This window comes from Mirounga leonina, unplaced genomic scaffold (genome assembly GCF_011800145.1).
Source record: "Mirounga leonina isolate KUSES-001 unplaced genomic scaffold, KU_Mleo_1.0 Mir_92, whole genome shotgun sequence".
NCBI classification, from domain to species: Eukaryota; Metazoa; Chordata; class Mammalia; order Carnivora; family Phocidae; genus Mirounga; species Mirounga leonina.
In genome coordinates, this window is record NW_023270852.1 from 25,405,817 (window position 1) to 25,428,566 (window position 22,750).

Sequence of the window (22,750 nt, forward strand, 5' to 3'; positions counted from 1 at the left end):
CATTATATTATACTTCAGATATTAATTTGTAAACCCCAAACAAAAGAACCTTAAAAGCCAGAGAGGTCTAGGAAATTGACCTCCATGGGTATACAGCAAAGATGCAAAATTCAAAGGCAGTGTAAAGAAAACTTGGGCCACCAATAAAAATCAAACCTATGCATATTAACACAACTACACAATTTTTCAAAACACCATTACAGACTACATTTTTAAATTAGATTAAAAATTAAGCAGAATAATTTTCAACAAAAATTATTTTGGGTCAACAAAACTACAAAAATTATTGAAGTCAACTGTAAACTGGTTTCCTTTTAAAAAGTGGGGAAAATGGCTCTAAGAAATCTTGAATGTACAAATAAGGGAAAGGTAAAAAGGAATAAAAAACCTATCAGTAACCAAAGCAATGAAAAAGGCAAAGGCAGGTTCACAAGCAACTTTCTATTAACCTATATATTTTTTTAAATATCTGTTTTTCCCTAATATTGCATGATCTATATTCCTAATGACAGTTATTTACTTTCTGAATTTAAATTATCTCCGGTTTAATTTTTCTGCATTTCAAAATTGAAAGTAAATGACCATTTGTAGTCTAGGTCAGAGCTGAGAGCAGTCTGGTATTATAAGGCAGTAACAAGTGACTGCCAGAGAGGACTGAGATAGTCAAGTTCAAATATGCGAAAAATACTGTGCTGGCCACACAAAACATTCTACAAGTTTCTAACGGAAGACCTCCCCGTTTTGATCCCTAGCTTAGATGGTAACTACCTGGTTTCTGAAGAAAAAACTGCAGCACAGTAAAACACAGAAATATAAACATTTGGGAGGGTCTCAAAACTTATTTATGAGTGTGGGGGGAAAAAACACTTGAAAGTATTTTACTACCTATTCAACTTTCAAGAATCAGATTAGTTAGCTTAAAAAGCTTACTAATTAGTGAGACCTTAAACTAGTACTTCAAAATGCTGAACCAGGTGATCACATATTTTTAAAGGTAATTACTCGTTATCAGTGAATCACTCTGTTCTTAATCGTCACCAACTAGAATTCATGCCAAATCTTTGGTTGTGGAATTACAACCAGCTGGAGCGTTTGTACCATGGGAGCATCCATCAGTCAAGTATAAGCCACTGGGCATGCCCTTTGCTGCCTCACATCACAGATACTGGCTAAATTTAGATTACAAGAAACAGAGTGGGTTTAATATCATACAATAACCAAACTGTATAGTTATTATGATAAATCATCCTGGGCCGATCTCCTACCCCTCCCACCTCTCTGGTCTGCACACTTCCCAATGAGTCAGTAAGATAAAATGACTCAGTCTAGACCAGATGAAAGAATGTATTAACATAATCCATCAAAAATGAAATAAAACAATCCAGAGTTGAGTGTTTTTTCACACTTGTAATAAACTGGAAAAATGTTTCAATTAAGTAAAACAACCATATTATGTGGAAAAAAACCACTCCCATCATCCAGAATACTAAAGCCCTTACATAACACTAGAGACATTTAATATATAACATTAAAAACTAGGATACCATTCATAAGAAACCTCAAAATAGTCAAAAAGGGTCAAGTACTCAAAACTCAAGAAGCCAAAACCTCAGAATGCAAGCATCCTATTACCCTGAATTGCAATTAACTACTCACATATTTAATCATAATTTTTTCAAAGATACACAAGACAAATCAATGCATCTGTTAAAAAGACTACTCTTTATAGTTAAGGACTTTACATTAACTTCTATATTCTACTCAGCAAGGTCTGCCTATACTTCAGATTGGCTCTCAAGTTCCAGGAAATAAATACAAACTCATGATATGCTCTGTGATCCCTGATGGCCTGTTTATGTAATACTACACCACTAAATGTAATTCCATAGAATGTGTTCTTGACTATGTAATGAGTCTAATATTCCTTGATGAAATACTATAATTCTCTTCTCAAATGGTTACAATTTTTGAAAGTTATGCAAAGAACTGATCACTCCCATGAAAGACAAAAAAAAAAAAAAAAAGTATAATTTTGTTCCAAAATTAACTTAGTCTCATATATTTCTATTAAGTCTTTCAAGGATTCCAGAGAATCTTTTCATATCTCCATATCTGGAAAGTGAAATCAGTATAGAAGTAATTTGGGAACTTGAAAATGGCATTCATTTTTTTCAGCAGATGCCAAATTTTTGACCGACATGGCTCCCACAATTACTTTGTTACCATCAGTCCAGTCAGTTAACAGGTTGTAGGAAAAGATTCGTTTTTGCAGACACTGCTAAGCTGTTTAAAGAGAAGAGAGAGAGATTAATTTAGTGATTACAAAATGCACAAATATTTAAAATACTTCGAACACTTTTTGTCGGATTATATCAGAGGTGTGACTACATTTTAACAAACGTGGACTTTTTAGTTAGGACTGGTCAAGAAAGTGCAGAAACAGTAAGTCAATATGATAGAAATAGGCGGTCAATATGATGTGTTAGTTCAATTAATGTATGAATTCCTGTCACCATCAGAAGACAAATATCAAAAAGCTACCTCTTTACACTAATTCTGTATCATTTTGCCATAGAGGCAATTAGGGAAGAAAAAAAAAGGTTCCTCAAATACTGTTTTCAACCTCTACAATAGAGCCAAACCTTAAAATTTCAAAACAAACCATATTATATTCCAGAAATCTCCTCTATCCAACTACTAATCATTCAGAACACAATTTTCTAAAAATAGTAAGACAACAGTTTCATATTAATCATAACTTTTTTTAATTAACAAGTAGTGAATAGGACACTTTAAGATATTGTTTACTACATACTGAAACAGATCTGTTGTAAATTCAGAAACCCAAACATTTACAGTAAAATGTGCTTACACATAAATATGATCAAATTTATTTAAAGCCCCTGACAGGTCCTAAATACATGCAATACCATGTAAAAACAAGACCATGAAGTTGATGCAAAAAATGACAAAATCACTAAGTCACCAAAATTAGAAAAGAAAAAAAAAGAGAGAATGAAATGGAAACTAAGAAAAGACAGTTAAAACGTAAGGAGCCTAACAAAGCAGCTTTAAAAATAGGCGATACTAATCTCCATTTTCAAAAGTTCTTAATCAAGTATTTCCAAAAACTGCCATTTATAAAATGGCATCCTAAAAATCTACACTTGGAATTTTCAAAGCATCCCAATTCAGAAAGCTTTGTCTACTGTTTCTCCCCAGCCCCGAACTTCAAATAATGCAGGAAAAGCACTGACATTAGAAGAAAATATTCCAAGGGAATGGTATTTTAGAAAAACACACTTACTGCTTCCAGAACCTTTTAAGACCCACAGTCAGCATTAACAACAATCATTTTTCCTATTTTCATCCATTATTTTCCAATGTCATGTTAGAGATGAATAAATTCTTTGAGCCCATAACTGAAAGATCAACAAACCTGGTTTTATTATGACACCATATTTTTGTCATTGGTACTGCACAAAATTATATACAAAGAAATATATACAAAATGTTCAAGTATTAATTTCAATTCAAGGCTTCTGTTTCAAAAAGCTACATTTAACATATTCCATAGAGATAGCACAAATTAGTCATTTCAAATAATTTTTCCAACTACTTTTGGTATATATATATATATAATATATATATAATTCAGTAGGCACTAAAAATCCATGCAGCTGCATTGTGAGGGGCTTGCTCCTGCACTTAGGTATAAGCAGGTTCATCACTCCAGGTTGTGAATTTGGCTACTACCCATTCATGCTCAAGTGCAGTAGATGATTTTACAAAATATGCTGTAATGCACTGGAAACCAGAGACCAAGTTGGTCTCAAATCGTGTTATCTAGCAACAAAACATTTACAGTTGTGCAAGAACAAGGATTCCATTTTTATAACCCAAGTAACAACAAAATAAAACATGTGTAAGATAACTTACATCTTTGGACTGCTGGAAAATACTTTTTAATTATGAACATTTTAAAATAAAAGACAGCAGAAGCCCTGATATTACCTCTTTTTCCTCATTTCTTATACTACCTTTTAAAATAAAGCAGGAAATGTGGCCAGCAGCTGGTCCCGTCTCTTCTGCCCCAACAGCTGTATCCACTTTAGCACAAAGAAAAACAAGGATGCTAAATATGTATATACTTTATCAAACAGTGATGTTTCACAAAGAATTTCTTAATGCCTCTTACACTGAAGGCCACTGTAACTCAATCTATACAATTCGACAATGAATAATACAGTACTTCAAGGGAAGAATATGTCCCATCTTTGGAAAAAGTGTCAATTTTGTCTTTAAGTAGCCAGAAGCACTCAATTTTAAAAATTATTTTTAAATAGGACAAAAACCTTTGAAATAAGGAGAGTAAGATTCTTTGTGAAGCCTCACTTTACACGTTTTCATTCACATTTCACAACCTTCAATATCTAATCATACATAAATTTAACCTAAAATTTTAATACAACAAAAGTAAAAGTGTTCAACAATTTTTTATAGTCAGTGATAGGGTAATCACTGTGCTGGTCCTCAAACATTTCATTAACAATTCTTATTCCTCCTTCAATTAACATAGAGATGCATGTTAATTTCCAACTTCTTTAATGGTGAAATATTAAAATCTTTTACTCTAAATAGATTGTATTTCTACATCTCCTACTGAAAACTAAAAGGCATACCCAAATATTTAAGATAGTTCTGTCATCTCCAGCAAAATAACTATCACATTTGTGCAAGCCCCAAATACTTATTGTCAACCTCTAAAAAGTTGCTCTAAAATTGGAATTCCAATTTGCACCTTGTACAACTCGGAACTTCCATTCAACTTCACCTGTTTCACTGTCTCCAAACTGCATCTCTATTAGCAGCTTTCAGTGTACAGTTGGAACCGATGTCATCCAAGGCCATGTCCACACTGGGGACAGAAGAGCTAGGTACACGCAAGTCTGAACAAGGGGACACATTAACAGCTATTTCAACCAGAAGAAGCATCTTAAATACATTATTGACCAGCACAAGTCTGTTTCCAGGGTGGACAGGGCCCAAATTAGATTTCCCCTCCCACGTTCCAAAAAAGAAAAAAAAAAAACCCCACACACACACAAATTCAGATGTTGCCCATTAAAGTAGACTAAGCAGCAGAGCATGAGCGTTACGTGAAGAGATGGATCCTTACCAGGTTGTGAGGCGGGAACGACTGTTCTGTAACCCCTACAACGGAGCCTGGCAGGAAGGAAATCACCTAAAAAAGAAACTGTCAGAGAGATTTAATAGTCACATGTTATCATTAGGAGTTGGTTACAGTGTCACATTCATGCTTTTAGCTAAACACTTAAAAGATTCAATATTACTTTTTCCTCCTCTGAAATGTGTCCAGTGAAGATGTCCCACTAAGGTGTTTTACATGGTGTAAGGGAGTTGAAAGGGGTAAACGCGGATAAAGAGCAGATTACTTGACCCTACATTTTAAGAGAAGACGACGCCTTCCGGGCGCACGCCGAGCAGAACTCCACCGACACCTTATCCTTGTCCACATGAAGACATACTCCTCCCGCTGAGTCGTCCTCTTCCAGCAGGTCCTGCTGCTGCTTTCCCACGGGCAGAGCGTAGTCATGGTCACCGGCGGGCGAGTCTCTGAAGAGCGAGGTGGTCAGCCGCAGTCCCACGCCGCTCAGCCGGCTCAGCAAGCGAGCCAGTCCGGTCTCGTTGGCTAAGACGGCCCGTAGGTAGCGACTCTCCTCCTGCAGTGCCTGCACGCGCTTGCCCAGCTCCCGATTCTCGGCCCGCAGCTCCTGGTTCTCGGCTGCCAGACCCCGGACTCGACTTTCCAGCCCCATCACGTACTCCTTCTTCTTCAGCCGATTAAGACGGGCAGCAGCCGCTGCCGCCTTCCGGGGACTCTTTGTCGCCGCCTGGTTGTTGTCGTTGCCGCTGCCGCCGCCGCCTCCTCCTGGAGACTTTCTCCGCCTCTTTTCGCCGCTGCCGCTGTCACTGCCGCTGCTGCAGCCTCCGATGCCGTTTAACAGCCTCTGCAGCAGGTCAGAAAAGCGCTGCATCTCGGCAGCCGCGGCCTCGTCGTCGTCGTCCCCTCTCCACAAGCCGCCGCTATCCGAGCCTCCGCCGGACGAGGAGAGAGGCCCGGGCGAGCTGAGCCCGGGCTCCAGGTGCCAGTCCGGTTGCCGGGGGTCCAGCAGATCTGCCAGTTCCAGCCCGGACAGAAAGTCCATGTCCTCCGTCTCCTCCCCGGGGACGCTGGCGATCGCCTCCTCCTCCATCTCCTCGGGCGAGGGCGCGCGCACGGCCACGCCGTCGCGGCCCCCCCCTCCCGGCCTCCAACTCGCCCTCGTCGCCGCGCGGCTGTTTGCGGCCGGGAGATCCGGCCGCCGCCGTCTCTTCCTCCTCTGCCGCCGCCGCTGCCGCTGCCGCTGCCGCCGCCGCCGCCGCCGCCGCCGCCGCCGCCGCCGCCGCCGCCGCCCGGGTCAGGTCCGGGGACAGCAAGCAGGTCGCGGCTGGAGCCGGGCTCTCGCTACGGGTTGGGGAGTCGCTGCCCGAGGCCGCCAGCAGTTTCGTCAGGCTATGCCTCATGGAGCCCAGCAGCGGGCCCACGTAGGCCCCGGCCCCTCAGACCGGGCCTCGCGGGCCCCAAGGACCCCAGATCCCAGCGCGGGAGGCCAGGGAGCTGGCCAGAGCGAAACGGAGGGGAACGTCCGAGTCGCCTCCCGCCCCACTTGGCTGGTCGACCCCCCGCGCCGGGGCGGGGGGGGAGAGATGGGAAACCCAAGCGGCGAGGCCCAGCGATGACTCGACCGCGCCACCCAGACAACGGCCTGGCCGGAAGTCAGTCGATCTCACCCCAGCCCCTCCCACGGCGTTTCGCGCTCCACTGGGCTCTAGTATCGCGAGAGTTCACTGAGGTCTGGAATGGGAGTAATTTCAGATTTTCAGTGATGTCATAGTCCCCAAGCGGCAAAAATAACAACAAATCCTGAGTTTATTGAGAGACGGTCTACTCTCTCCGCCCTCTCTTCTCACGCCTCCGTATTCAGGCTTCCACTTCAAGTGAAACCACTCTCAGAATTGATCTTTTAAATACCAAATTTATGAATAATCAAATTATCCTGTATTTCCCTGGAATTTTACAACTGGCGACCAGATACCACTTGAAATTGCTCCTTTCCCCTTTCGTTTGTAATGCAAGATCCTTTCACTCAGAGAGTACTAGAAAAAAAAAGAGGTACATAAGTAAGTCATTCATATATAATTTAATTTTTCCAAGTTTTTTATTATAATAATTTTATTAAAATGTCTGAGCGTTTCTATGCATTTTCTAAACAACAACAAAAAATGGTCTTGCCCTTGTCTGTAATAAGATTGCAAACCCATTTTCTGTGTGTGTTCTGTAGTGGGCGTGACCGTGAGCATGTGTGGGTGCGCACATGCGTGCCAGTCTTTTTGTACTGCCACTACCTCACGGTGTGAGTGATGGTTGTACTGCGGGTTGTGTTAACAGAGGACGTTTTGTTGAGTGAATCGTGTGTGTGACTTTTTTCCTGTTTGTTTTATCTTGGGGGTTCATGAAACTGACATGTTTTTTCTGGAAAGGACTATTGCCAGTTTCCAAATAGAATATTTTCTGTTTTTTCCTGAATGAGCCCGCTTTTGTTGCTGTTTTTCATCTATCGGGGTAAAAAGAATACCCTTAAAATCTCTGTGGCCAGGTTAAACAACCCTGTAGTATTCTTTTCTCTGTTGTGTTGGCCGTTTTATGAGCGTGCTTAGTTTTGATAACCACAGGTTTTCTAATTTTTATTTTTTTTACATTTTATAGTTTATTCTGGTCAATGTTTCAGGATATTTTCTTTGACATCGACTTTACTTGAAATCAAAACAAATTCTAATTTAAAAAATAGATATTGACACCTTGGTGGCTCAGTTAATCATCTGCCTTCATTCAGCTCAGGTTGAGATCCCAGGGTCCTGGGATCAGGCTCCTTGCTCAGCAGGGAGCCGGCTTCTTCCTCCTGCTTGTGCTCACTCGCCCTCTCTCTCTCTGACAAATAAATAAATAAAATCTTTAAAAAAAGAACAAAGAAAGAAAGAAAATTGCCATTCGAGAAGAATATGTTAGGAAGTGTGAATGCAAAATATGAAATCTAAGATAATGATTCCCAAAATCAGGTGTATGAAAATATTACTCAGGGAATAATGAATATGTCAATTACCCAAAGATTGGTCTGTAGGTCTGTGTAATGTTGGACGTCAAAATTCTAGCAAACACCTTTAGTGGTTCTAGTGATAGTCAGACCATAATAATAGGGTCTCTAAATTGAATCCCCATAGAAAATTAAAGTATCAGTCTCTCTTTAGAAGGTTTATCGCATAGGAAATAGCTTCACTGAAGTATTCTAATGTTTTTAATAACCACAGTTTTATATCTTTTATCTGTGGATAATAAAAAAGATAAATATCAACTTTAAAAATTTCCAAATATTTCACAGAATATGTGAAAGAATAATACAGTATCCACACTGATTTAGCAATACTATCCAATATCCAGACTCAACAATTCAACAATTAACATTTGCCATATATGCTTTATTTGCTCATAAATGTTTATAAAATACATTTTTTTGCTGAATCATCCCAAAGTTGCAGATAAGACACATCACCCCAACATACTTAAGTATGTCTCTCTAAGAATAAGAACATTCTCTTTCATAATCATGACACTATTATCAGGTCTTGAGAAAATTAACAATCATTTACTAATATTATCTATTATCCATGCCATATTCAAATTTCCTCAGCTTTCCTCAAAATAATCTTTTATAGTGGATACTCTTTTGAGCCAGGACCCAATCAAGGGTCACTTACTGCACTTGGTTATGTTTTTGTAAAGTTTTTTTTTCCATTTCTCAGTCTAAAAATAGTCCCTCCTATTTTATAGCTTTTCTTAATATTAGCTTTTTGAAGAGACAGGGCAGTTGTCTCAAAAAATGCACCACATTCTGGGTATCTCTGCTTCCTCTTGGTGTTATCTTGTTCCTCTAATCCCCACAAGGTCTTGAAGCAATTCACAAGTACATTAGAATACAATGAAACAAAAAAATTCAAATTTTTGAAAAGCAAGATCAGTGAAAATGTAGGTGAAATAGGAAGATAAGGAGTTCCAAAAGGGGGGAAAGTTTGTATTGGAATAGGATAGACGTAAAAATCTTAGTTACTCAAGTTGAGCTAACAATAGACTAAGCTTCCCTGGCAAATCAAAAGGAGAAACTTTCCTTTATTTGCTCAGGAGTAAACTTTATATGAATTCCTTAGCCACTTTTCCAGTTCTTAGGCCTTAAGAAACTTCTCTTTGGGTTACTGAATAAAGTAGCAAATAGCCTCAATGAATAGCTATGTTTATATGGTTGTTTCTTCGATAGAAAGCAAGTGCCAGGAAAGTTGGACACTGAGAAATCCCAGATATCCAGAACAGTAACTACCACAGCTTAGGCTTCAATAAATATTGCTGAATGAATAAATGAAGAAGGTCTCCAGTTTCAGCAGAAGGCATAACACAAATCTCAACTAAAAGACAACAATTCTGCAAGGGACAAAAATAAATGACCCATGGTATCTAGAAGAATAAAGAAAGAAACTTCCAGATAACGTCATAAAATTTTCCAAGTTCAAAAAGAGCTGGAATTTTCACGGAAATTGCATTAAATTGATTAGTTTATTTTTCCAAGTTATCTTATGCGTTTTTTGCTACTGGACTGGATTATTTCTTCCTTTATATTTTCTAAATGGTTATTGGTGCGGCATAGGAAAGCTTTTGACCTTTTTTGTTAAATTTTTTACTGACTATCCCACTGAACTTTCTTAATAGTTTTTATTTTCAGCTTATTCGTTCAAATTTTCCTGGTAGACAATTATATCACCTTATTATATATAATGACAATTTGCCTCCTACTTTGCAATACGTTTTTTTCATTATCTTGACTGATAATGAAATATTTCCACCTTGATGTTAAATAATACTGTCGATAGCCAACTTCCTTGTCTTATTTCTAACTTTAACAGGAATGTCTCTAGTGTCTCACTGTTAATTTCAGATGGGTATTTTTTATTAGGTTAAGCTCAGCTGCAGGAAAGAGAAACCAATCTGGCTATTTTAAGCAGAAACGTTTATAATACTGAGAATGTGTGCTTACAAAGTTATTGGGAGGACTGGAGGAGTGGGCACTAGGTTGGGTGATCAAAAATGCCTTTCAGTACAAAGTGGCCAAACAGGCCTGATAGGGACCTGCTATCTCTGCCCCAGTTGGGAAAGTGGTAAAATAGAAAACTGGGATTTAGCTCCAAGTGCATGGCTACTGCCCAAACTCTCAAACCCATGTGTTAATTATCTATTGCCGCTTAACAAGTTACCCAAAATCTAAAAACAACAATAGAGATTTGCTTATTCCTGTGGCTTAAACCCACAATAAACATTTATTATCTCTTGAAGTTTCTGTTGGTCAGAAATTTTCAAGTGCTTTGGTTATGCAGTCTGGTTCTGGAATTTTCATGGAATTCAATCAGATCTTGGCTGAGGATGCAGTCATCTGTGGGCTTGACTGGGGCTAGAGACCCACCTCCAAGATGGCTGGAGGAAACTTCAGGTCCCCTTCCATGTGGGGCTCTCCATAAGTTGTGTGAATGTCGACACTTCATGATGGCCGACTGCCCCCAAAGTGTATGATCCAAGACACGGAGGAAGCAGCAGCAATGTTTTTTATGACCTCGCCTCAGAAGTCACATACAATCACTTCTGTAGTATTCTGTTGGTCACACAGTCAGACCTTACTGTGAAAGGGGACTACACAGGATTGAATACTAGGAGACAAGAACCATTAGGTACTATCTTGGGGGCTGGCTAGTTATAAAACCATATCCCATAAAACTAGTGAATGACTATAGGGATCCTATTGCAGAAGAACCCAGTGTTTCCAAGAATATGCTTGGCAGCAACAACAGCCAAAGCAGGGGGAAAGGGCCCCTGCCTCATTTGCATCTTCCAAATAGAGCTGCAGAGGAGTCTGGCAAATATAGTTTGCTCCTGTGTTTCTTTTGTTACAGCTTTTCCATTTTTGTAATATGGGGGAAAACACATTAAAAGAGAGATTGAAATAGATGATGAGTACCAATCTATCAAGTCCTCTACGAAGACCGTGACTTTGTGGTACTTCAGCACCAATACATGCACTTAGTGGATTTTCTATAGCAGAGGATTGGAGCAGAGATGGTAGGGAATGCAGGTGAATCAGAGTTGGATAATAGCGCAACAGGGGCCAAAATGCTCATTTTAATCTAGTTTGCCTATTCACCCATGAAAGTATAATCTGTAAAGAGCAGGAAGTAAGACCATGGGAAGTTCTTACTGAGTGAAAATTGAAGACTCAGGGATTGACAGTGTTTGGGCATTGTAGGATTATGTTTACAAACACTGCATATTTGCATGGATTATGTGCAATTCCCAATGTGCTAGCTATATTTCCATTCCTTTGCCCTCTCAAGAAAGCATTTCTGAATGCAAATGAATGAAAGTTACACTATTGTGGACTAATCTGGAATCAGATTTATTTAAAAATGATCAACATTTGTAATCAACTAAAATAGTAACAAAGTACTGGGATGTCTCCCAACTAATCAAGCCCCACAGTTGCTGCCATTGAAGCTGAAAATTACTGCTTTTGGGGGAAGGGACAGCAGGTGTAGAAGTTTCAGGGTTAGGGATTTGGAAGGGCAAACGCCGGGCTTTTCATGTGCTGATAGGAAGAAATCCACTTCTCATCTGTCACCCCAGGCACCCCAGAGCCGGAACTTGGCTGAGCTGCCCTAGTTTCCTATTGCCAATTCCAAATTATTTCTCTTCTTCCTTCCTTCAGAAACCTCAGCCCTTTTTAATTTTTTTTTAAATATTGAAAATTTGCAATCATATCCAAAAGTAAAGAGTATACTGAATCCCTATATACTCCTCATCCAGATATAAGTGCTATCAAGATTTTGCCACACTTGTTTAATCTCCCTGTCTTTTTTTTGCTAAATTTTTTTAAGGTAAAAATTTTAGACATCACGTCATTTTATCCTTACACGTGTCACTATGCATTTTTAACTCTAAAGTCATTTTTTTCCTATAACCACAACGCCATGTTAGCAAACCAGTAACATTATTATGGATTTCTTGGTATCATTTGAACCCAGTTAATATTCAGTTCCACAAATTTCTATCTACAGATGGCTTGATTAAATCAGGATCCAAACAATTCTATATATTCCATTTGCTTGGTATGTCTCTTAAAACTCTTTTCATCTAGGGCAGCATCCCCTCCACCCCTTTTCCCAATGCCATTTGATTGAAGAAGCCAGGCCTGTTGTTTTGTTGAATGTCCCATATTCTAGATTTGTTTGTTTGCTTTCTTGTGGTGCCATTTTACTTCTCCCATTAGCCCCATCCGTCCTGTAAGTGGGAAATTAGTTTCAGGCCTAGTTTGCTTCAGGTTCAACATTTATGGCCAGAATACTTCCTAAAAGGTGCCGCTCTTCATGATGCGGCCTACGGCACATGAATGTTTAGCTTTCCTGTTTTTACTGATCCTAAGAATGATGGATGCTTTCAAATGGTGACACTCTAATTCCTCCTCCATTGTAAAATTCTCCATTAACCTTTTTCCTAATAGTTTCGTCTAATGATGATCAGTGCCTGAGTAAGATATTTCACTAGGGGTTACAAAATTATGCCTTTTAAATTCTTTTATTCCTTTAATTATCGGCAATTCTCTGAAAAACAACTATCTCATCACATATGGGCCATTTTGTCACCCTAAAATACAGGGAACAGGAAAAGTAAGATAAATGATCAATTAATTCGTTTTAATAGCCACTTTTCAGTTAGTGACCAATGAGCTTTGCGTTTGTTGTTGTTTTCATTATTGCTATTGTTTGTCTTTTTTGGTGTATCATAATGAACTCACAGATTTTAAAATATTCAGTTGCTTCACTCAATTGCAGTTATTTTTGTACTCAAATTACTCATCTTTAGCCATTGGGAACCTCTCCAACTTGGCTCTCATGTCTTGTTAAGAGAACTGCGTTAGTCTTTGACGGTTTATTTGCTTTCTGATACAACTAACTGTATCAGGTTCATTGTGTACCTTTCCAACTCCAGATCTGGAATTAGCCCTTTCTCCAAAGAGTCCTTCTTCGTTTTAATGGAAAATAGTTTTTGGAGGCCACAAAACTATTTTTTGTTTATGGGCCTGAGGGATACTCATACCAGACTGTCACTGAATTTAGGCCTTTCCATTGACAGAGCTGGGACATATGTATTTTTTTTTTTTAAAGAAAAACTGCCCATAGACTTAGACTGATATTTTTTATTCAAATTTAACATCAAATGCTTTACTTTACTTTTTAATATCTTGATGTATACACTGAAAATTTTGTCTCTAGCAACACGAACATAGTTTTGCTTTAGCCTCTCTCTCTTTCTCTCTCATACACATATCATACACATATCTCATATATATAATATAGTTTTAAAATATAATCGTTTTAAAATAATGTCAATATTACAACTAACCATAAAAGTAATAAATAAAATTTACTAAACTTTCGTTGTGATTCTGTTTCTCCTCGGGATATTGTCTATTAAGGATACTCATTTAAAAAGCTGTTTTCTAGGGCACCTGGGTGGCTCAATCTGTGAAGCATTTGCCTTCAGCTCAGGTCATGATCTCAGGGTCCTGGGATGGAGCCCCGTGTTGGGCTCCCTGCTCAGCGGGGAGCCTGCTTCTCCCTCTCACTCTCCCTCTGTGCACTCTCCCCTCTCTCAAATAAATAAATAAAATCTTTTTTTAAAAAAAGCTGTTTTCTATATTTGGATAATTCTTTTCTCTCTATGGTTACACCAGTGTGAAATTCATGCCAACCTCTGGTCATATCTCTCACTCACTGAAAGTTTAGCTCTCTGGTTTCCTCTTCATCCAGTACGAGGTCCGCCAGTAAGTGACAGGATTTGAATCCAGTCAGGCTGATGCCAATGCACTCCTTTCACTCACTGCACTAATACCTTGGTAGTTTGCTGATCACAGATCTAGGTTTTCAAAGGACCTAGGGGCAGGATTTGAGTGGGGATGGGGGTGGCGGGGAGGACTGAGCCAGATTATGAAGGCTCAGACTTCTGACAGGGACAGAGGTAAACACGGATGTGAGTATAATGTGATTAATCTGGCCACAGGGTCTCTGTAAGAATCTCCTGTGACTGCTTATTCTGCAGCTCTGGATGGTGTGGCTACTGGGAAAGGCAGTTTCTTATCAGGAACGGGAGGTGCTCTGAAGGCTGCCGAGCTACCGTACTCTTGTGTTTTCCTCATCTCTTTTTTTGGGCAATTCTTACACACTTAACCGGCTTTAGCTTAACTGCCACTTCTAGGAAAACTGTCCCTAAACCTCTTCTACACTATATTGGCAAACTCTGCTACACACTCCCTTTGTTCATCCTATCCTTCAGCATTTTCTTCACCCACTAGGAGGCAAAATCAGGGAGGATAGGATAAGTACCTGGCCAATTAGAGGCTCTCTATAAATATTTGTTAAATTAATGAGGTACATTAGATGAACTACTTTAAAATGGAAAGGTCAGAATGGCTTAGCCTGCCCTACCTCTACCACCTTTTGTTTGTCTGTTAGGGCGAAACCAAAACCAGTCTAAAAACTTTAATATATGAGAAAATAGTCTTTCTAAGATCTAAAATTCAGGTCTCACACAGACATATGAAAATCCATGAGAAAAGTTAATACATTCAAATCTTTAAATTCAGGAGAGAAATAGTCATCTTTAGGAGTCATTCAGGGTAGAAAAAGAAATTGTCATTAGCCGTATGTGGCTGAACATTTGTGAAAGCAGCGGCTTTCAGCCGAATGGCCTGACCTAAATCTGTCAGGCCATATTTGGCTCTATATAAAATATGTCTTGTCTACTTAATTCTTGGAGAAAGAAAAATCTGCAGGCTTTTTGAGTCATCTACACAGAAATAGAGCTTACCAGGAAGTTAAACAGTTAAGTGGAAGATTCTTTGTTTTTAATTGTATTGTCTTTTTGAATAGGTTAATAGGTTATTCAGGTGGCTCAAAAGTCAAATGATATAAAATGGTATACACTGAGTTTCCTTCCCAGTCCTATCCCTCACCATCCCAGTCCCCACCCCTCCGTACCACTATATTAGTATTTATTATTTTCAATATTTATTTAAGCAGATGGGAGTAAATATATGTTTGCATTCTTATTCCCCTCTTCCCCTTATACAGAAGATAGTATACTACAGGTATTATTCGGCACCCTGTTTGTTTTTTTCCCTACATGTATCCTGGAGATATTTTCATATCCGTACATAAAGAGCTTCATTTTTCTTTTCTTTTAAAATATATTTGCAATGTATTCCGAAGTACAAAGGGCCCACAATTTACTTAACCAGTGCCTTATTGATGGTATTTAAGCTGTTTCCAATCTTTTGCTATTACAAACGACGCTGTAATGAACAATCTCAAACATGAAAGGGAAAATTATTTTAGACTAGTACAAATAAGATTGGATTAGAGCATTCAATAGGCACAGTCTGGCAAATAGCTAAGAGAGTCGCTTTGTAGAACTGAGGAGTGAGGTGGTTGAGGAAGGGGGCACTGTGGTCAGTTGAATGTGTAATGAATGACCAGGGAGATCTGTCTAAGGGAAAAGTTTTCTTGGATTATTTTTTTCCTAGTGAGATAAACAGAAGGTTTAGAGAGAACTGCATCAGGTAGGAAGACTCATCTGTACAGCCTTAGGCCCTTAAATTTAATCAGATGTTTTTAGTCTTTGGAAAATAACATCCAGCTCGTCCTTAGGGAGATGGACAAATGATTAGAAAAGCCCATTCTTGGCCACCTCCCCAAAATTCCAACTTTTTTTTAGGAGACCAAGATAAAAAAAGACTCCCTGCCTGATAAGGTTCTGTCAGTCTCAGAAGATGTGGTTCAGCAGGCATTGCTGATGGCCTATCCAACATCCAACCCCCTCCATCCACAGGTATCTGGGGCAACAAGGGCTGGATAGAACAGCAAACGCCCAGGCAGGTACTCCTTCAAACACTGTTCTTTAAATAACTATTTGACTTGGAGTGCCTGAGTGACTCAGTTGGTTTGAGCATCCAGCTCTTGGTCTCAGGGTCTTGAGTTCAAGCCCCACGTTGGGCGTGGAGCCTACTAAATCAATCAATCAATCAATCAATCAATCATTGTTTAACTTTAATATAGTGGAGTTGGGAAGAAATAGATTTTCTATTAATACCTTACTAGAAACAAATTAACCTGAATGAATTTTCACCAATTGAAGCAGAGTATTTGTGAACATATCCGCCCAGTCAGTTCACCTTTTCTGTAGCTCTCTTTCGTGATGTTTTTGTGTTTTCGTTTTTTTTGAACTAGACAAGTTCCTTAGAGGCACACTGAGGGGATTACAAAAACATAACACAAAAGATCACACTATCTACACAGCACTATTCACACATTATTTGTTTTTAGAATCTCTGTTCTGCTGACTTTCTTTTTAGGGTTACTGCTTGTGGATGTTGCAGAAAAAAAACTCACTAGGGTTATAGGTGTGCCTTAGAAAGGAGTTTTCAAATTTCCCCTCAAGGGCAGTAGTTTGGAGGTGGCCACTTTATGCTTTTTTAATTTGTTCCAGCGATAAGCATCATTTTATAGATCAGCATACCACAATAACAAAACTGGTTGCTCATCCCCGACTCTGGCTGTGGGTCACAGATTAAAACAAGATAAGCACTGAGACAGTGGAATGCAAAGTGCTGTGGAGCATGGAGGGAAAAAAAAATAATGCTTTTCTGTGGCTGGTTAGAAGACAGTTTGTATAGTGGGAGAAAGCATGGATTTTTGAGCCAGAAAACAGGCCCAATCACATAATTTGCAGTGCCCAGCACAAAAGAAAAACATGTAACTCCTTGTCACACGATTATTAAGAATCTTGGGGCATCTGGGTGGCTCAGTTGGTTAAACATCTGACTCTTGATTTTGGCTCAGATCATGATCTCAGGGTCAGGAGATTGAGTCCCAAGTCGGGCTCTCACTGGGTGGGGAGCCTGTTTAAGCCTCTCTCTCTCTCTCTCTCCCTCTGCCCCTCCCCCACCCTCATTCAGTGGCTCTCTCTAAAAAAAAAAAAAAGAATCTTAAGACACTGACAGCAGAGCATTAAACCAAATGTGGGGCCTCTATGCAGGTGACACACCTATGAAGCTGGCCCTGCCAGAGGAGCTTGGGTTCAAACCTTTCTCCTGCCTCCATCCCCCAACAAAGCCCCCTGGCTTTGGGCAAGTCACTTCCCTGAGTCTCACTCTTTTCATCTGTAAAACAGTGATAAATGAACCCCCCTTGAAGAGTTGGTATGTGACTGAAATGAAAAGCATTGGATACATGATAGGTTCACATTCCTCTTACTTTCTTATTCTGTATTGTGGGTTCTAATGTGAAATGGGGATCAGAAGTGAACGGTCAAGAAAGGATTCTTGAGATGTCTTTGGTGCAAAATAGGTAGTTTTATTAAAGCATGGGGACATGGGCAAAAAGCTGCACTGGGATCATGAGAAGAGACTGATTATATACTTGTAAGTTGGGAGTGCATTAGAGATAGCTTAAGTCTAAGGAATTTGGAGGTAAGGCTTCCAGGACTTTGAGGGCCTAGCGGCTGTTAGGATAATGTCATTCACTACTGTCTAGTAAAACCTTAATCATGAGACCCTTCAGATATTTATCAGTGGACCATAAGTTTGGAGGATGATTACTAACATATATCTGGGTGGGGGGCGGGGCGGTATAGATATAAAGGAGGTTTCCAAAGGGATTTTTATATGTTAAAGAAGACTTACAGGATCCCGGAGGTAGGGCTAATGTCAAGCTAAGGTTACCTTTTGCCTTTAGCAAAGTATTGAGGCAGTTGAGTTTCTGGAAGAAAGTCATTCTGCCTGTCCCAAGTACTTGTCAGTGGGCTGTAAGTTGTAAGGAAGTTTAATTTTTCCTACATTTCTTTTACCTTTGTTCTCCACATCAGTCTCTTCCATCCATTCTGTAGGGATTCATCTTCTCATTACCCACTATCCTATCCTTTTAATATCTTTCAAAGGGGTATTAGAGTGAACATCATGAAATAGTCAATATCTAATCATTTATGACCCACAAAGTGGCAATTTCATATCATACAACCTAATACAAAAGCCTTAGCATGACTGAACAGTACTGTCCTCAGACCCGAGCACCTGAGACCTTCCTTTGTGCCCGTTTTAGGGGACACATGCCCTGTCTCCCTACCTTACCCACCCCCACACTCTTCCAGACGCACCCTTCCCCATCTAAAGAGTACTACCATGGGCTAAGTACTCTACTAGACCACACTTCAGTACGAGGACGCCAAGATTCCCTGCCCAAATTGCCCTCAGCCTGTTTCTAAGACCCACCTTGCCCCTGCCCAGGAGCTGCCTCCTCCACGAAGGTTGGGCATAAAACTTGGGCGAACTACACTACCTCCAGACAGCCTGCTGGCCCCAGTGGGTGGAGCTTGGACAGGCAGAAAGGGCTGGGGGCGACTGTGGGAGAAAGGGAGGGATGCTGGCACGCATGCACACCAGGCCCCACGCAAAGCTGCCCAAACCTGGCTGGGAAAAGGAGGGCTGATTTGTGGCTGCGTATGTACACTTGCCCCTCTTCTCCCTTTTCACCTCCATTATGAGGGGACTGCCTAGCTTTTGAGGCGCCCTGTGCTCTCTGTCCACAACTTAATCTTCAGTCTTATATGTAGATATGCTTCTCCAAACCTTCTCCCAACTACTTATGTCCCCAAATACCCTGTACATTTTTTAAAAACTCCATGACTTTCTACACAATGCTGTCTCAGACCTTTCCCCCTTTTCTACACCGATGAAATTCTAGTTATTTAAAAACCAACTTACATATCAACTCTTGTATTAGTTATCCCTACCAATCAATCATCTCTACTTTCCTGACCTTTACCCCAGGCAGAGTTAGCTGCTGTGTGTGTGTGTGTCTGTCTGTATTTTACCTACTGTGATCTCATAACACCCTCAGGAGAACACATCACATTGTATGTAATTGCTTTTTTGCTCCTAGACTGTGCGGGAGCTCTGCCAGTGTAGAAAAGATGCTTCTTCATGCTTATTCTTAGTGCCTAACCCCTGAGCTTGGTACTTAGTAGATGGTCAAGGAATCTTTCAGTGGGGTGTTGTCATCAAAATCCCAGCACCCCCAGTGATCAAGGGGCCTTGGGCAAATTACTGAATCCCAGTTTCCTCTTCCTTACAATAGAAATAATTACCATCTCAAATGGCCCTATGGAATAAATAAATATATAAAACAAGCCATCCAAACTGCTTCAGCACAAAGATAAATAGTATGAGCTCAATAAGGGATAACCATAATTAAATTAGCTCCTATATTCTGATTCTTGAATGTGTAAGAGGAAGTAAATAGTCCTTTCAAGCCAACAACATGGTTTCTTGGAATTTGTATTTAATACCACAATCTTAATAGGACTGTGAGAAAATAGGCTTAAAAAACTGCCTGAGGTGAAGTAACATTCAAAAATTGTTTATTAAAAAGATACCAAGTAAAATTAATACATCCGAATTATTAGGTAACTCTTGGGACCCTTGGCACCAAATGGGTAAGAAAAATATTATAATCTATTTTGAGAGATATTTATAATAATTATATCTTGACTAAAACTAGGGAAATAAGGAAGCATAAAGTGCATTTTTTATAACTGCTTCTTTAAGAACTTTCTATAAATAGATGTAATAACTATTACATTTTTATATATCTACATATTTAGGTATTCCTACAAACATGCTGTAAGTATACATATATATTTCGCTTAGATGTTTTTTTTAAATAAGGAAAAGTTTTAAAAAAATAAAAATAAATAAAAAAGGAAAAGGTAATTGCAAGGAAATAATGCTAATAGAAAGAAAACAATCACTATGCATTGCTTTATGTACCCTACTCGGTCTGCTGTGACTTGTTACCCTAAATTGGGGCCTTTTGCTATTAGCATATTATGCAATATTAAATGAAACTGCTGATACTTGAATCCTTGCCCCTTGAAATCCTGTTTTTATAAAGGAAAAAAAGCAAGAAAATGGAATGTGATCTAAGCTTGCAGGAAAAATAAAAACTGGTTGATTTCACTTATTTGAATCTTACTGCTCATATAGAATGACTGTAATAAAGTCTGCCAACTTTGGTAAAGAAAATGATTTCAATCTTTGTTTTCCAAGCTAGTGCAAGCAAAATAAAATCAAAAGGATACTGCTATAAAGCAGGTGAAGCAAGCAATTGTTTGTCAGTTGCAAAATCAGACACTTTCTTCTGCAAGTTCTCTATGCTATTATTATGCTATTAACTGTTACAGTTTATATCTTCAACTAAGGGAGACTACAGGCCTACCTATCTACAAGGGGGAACTATGCAAAACTGTTTTCACAATAGTACGTCTCACTGCACTTTTAAGATTCACTTAAATCCATAGGAGCTGCTAATTTAAAGTCTTGGGATATCTGAAGATATCTGGGGTTGAGAATGAATAAGTTATGAGGAAGATGGAGATAATGATAGTAAACTTGGGAGGATTTTCAAGGCACAGAAAGAAATCTGGTAAATCGTGTGTATTTTAGGTGATAGGGCTGAAAATTAGTGCTAGCCTTACAACAGTAACAACCACAACATCACAGTAAAGCAGCTTTTCTTTGAGTTGCCTTTTGTTCTTAAAAGTATCATAAATGGGAAACCAACTTTACTGTTGTCATAGTGCTAAGGCACAAATAGTTAAATTCTAAATTAGAGGAAAGAGGAAACGGAAGCTGCCTATGGAAAGAGATGGCGGAGTTTGGCGTTGAGTTCTCTCTCCTTGCTTAAAAGATCCAGGCTGTGCTTTTTGAAGGCTTCAGACTGCAGCCTGAGTTCATCATAGGCCTTCTGGATCCCGTCGACCCTGCGCTGAAGTTCCCGTACTCTCAAGTTACTGTCCACGGCCACTGCCTCTTGTTGGAACCTCTCCAGGGCATGCCTCCTGGCCACGTCTGCTGTCTCCAGCTTCTCCTCCAGCTGCCGGATCTCTTCCTGCTTGTGTTGAAGCACCCGGCCCCTCTCCATGGCCAGCTGCAACAGCTCGTCCTTCTCACGAATGACCGTCTGCAGCCTGGCCTGCAGCTCCTGGTTCAGGCTGCCATGTGCCCGCTCAGCCTTGGCCATCTGCTCCACCGCCTGACGGTGCTGCTGCTGGAGGCTCCGCAGCTGGCTGCGCAGCTGCTCCGTCTCGCTGGCGTGGGCGCAGGCCTGCTGGCCCTGCAGCTCCAGCAGCTCCCTCTCTCTGGCCTGCGCCTGGCAGGCCTCCTGAGCGCACCTCTGCTTCAGGGTCTCCAGCTCCTTGGAGAGGGCCTCGCTCCGGGCGGTGAGCTGCAACACTTTGGCCTCCTGGTCCTTCAGAGCCTGGCTGAAGAGGCTGCTGTTCTCCAGCCTCAGCTTCTCATTCTCCTCCCTGAGCTTCACGTTCTGACTCTTGTGTTCGTCCTTGAAGCGGATCATCAACTCGTGGTTGGCTGCCAGGGTCATAAAGCGTTCCTCCAGCTTCTGGGCGTGCGCGCTCTTGGCCTTCAGCTTCTCAGCCTCCAGCACCCTCTTCTCCTCCAGCTCTGTGTTGAGCAGCTCCAGGATCTGGCAGCGCTCCAGGGCCTCGTCTGACCTCCGCTTCAGGATGCAGATGAGCTGGGACTGCTCCTGGATGCGGGAGCAAAGCATCGCCTTCTCGCTCTTCTCCTCCTCGGACAGTCCCCGGAGGTTTGCCAAGGCCTCCCTCAGACCATCCAGTTCCTTAAACTCCATCTCCTCTTCCTGCTTTTCCAGTTTTTTGGTTTGCTTGTCTAAGGGCTCGTCCGTGGGTGGAGGGTCCATCCTGGGAGGCTTCTCTTCCTGAGGCATTAGGCGCTGCTCTCCTCCACCATCAGCTGATCGCACAGTTTTTCCCCCTCGGATTCAGAAGCCTCAGTGTTGCTAGGGACTCCCAGCACTCTCCAGCAGTTGCTTTTTCCAGTAAGGAGCCCTGTGATTGGTGGGCAGGTCTTCTAAGTGCTGTGAAGTAACAGGGAGATCTGGGGGAGTCCAGAACCAATCCGGTCGGGTTATGGTTGCCTTTCCAACAAATCACAGCTCTCAGCTCTCAGCTCCCAGCTCCCAGCCCGCTGTCTGGCCCGGATTGTAAAGAGAGGAGATGCAAGTCCCACTGGGTTTCCAGCCAGCATGGGGGCGGGGGGGGGGGGGGGGGGGGCGGGGGGAGAAAACCTGACTCTACCTAATTTCTGGGAGGAGTAAACAAATAAAGCTGTCGGTGACATATTCCTCCTCCTTCTCCCCCCTTCAGTTGTCATGAGAATAAATTACTGTCTGTGGAAACAGGTTTGCTCCTTAAAAATTTGCAATCTATAAAAACAAAATAGCAGCGCTACCCTGGGGTGTCAGGATCCTAACTGGCTGTGAGGTGTACATGTAGTGTTTAACACAGCTCAGTAAAAGAGCAAACCCCAATGAAATTTCTTTCGTTTTCCTTACCATGGCCCTTGGCTGGATTGAATACCTCTTATTAGATATTCAGCATTCCCCGTTT

At 40.7% G+C, this 22,750-nt stretch overlaps 2 protein-coding genes across 2 annotated transcripts; both read right to left on the bottom strand.

The window, feature by feature from the left end:
- Positions 1-328: 328 nt before the first annotated feature.
- On the bottom strand, positions 329-6,872 carry CREBZF (CREB/ATF bZIP transcription factor). The gene is given in 3 exon segments (XM_034995528.1): positions 329-4,109; positions 5,180-6,323; positions 6,325-6,872. Coding segments are annotated over 2 exon segments (1,125 nt in total). The 5' UTR covers positions 6,589-6,872; the 3' UTR covers positions 329-4,109; positions 5,180-5,462.
- Positions 6,873-19,593: 12,721 nt separating this feature from the next.
- Positions 19,594-22,365, bottom strand: CCDC89 (coiled-coil domain containing 89). The gene has a single exon (XM_034995311.1). It carries the CDS (start codon positions 22,066-22,068, stop codon positions 20,956-20,958), a length of 1,113 nt encoding a protein of 370 aa, XP_034851202.1. The 5' UTR covers positions 22,069-22,365; the 3' UTR covers positions 19,594-20,955.
- Positions 22,366-22,750: the final 385 nt, after the last annotated feature.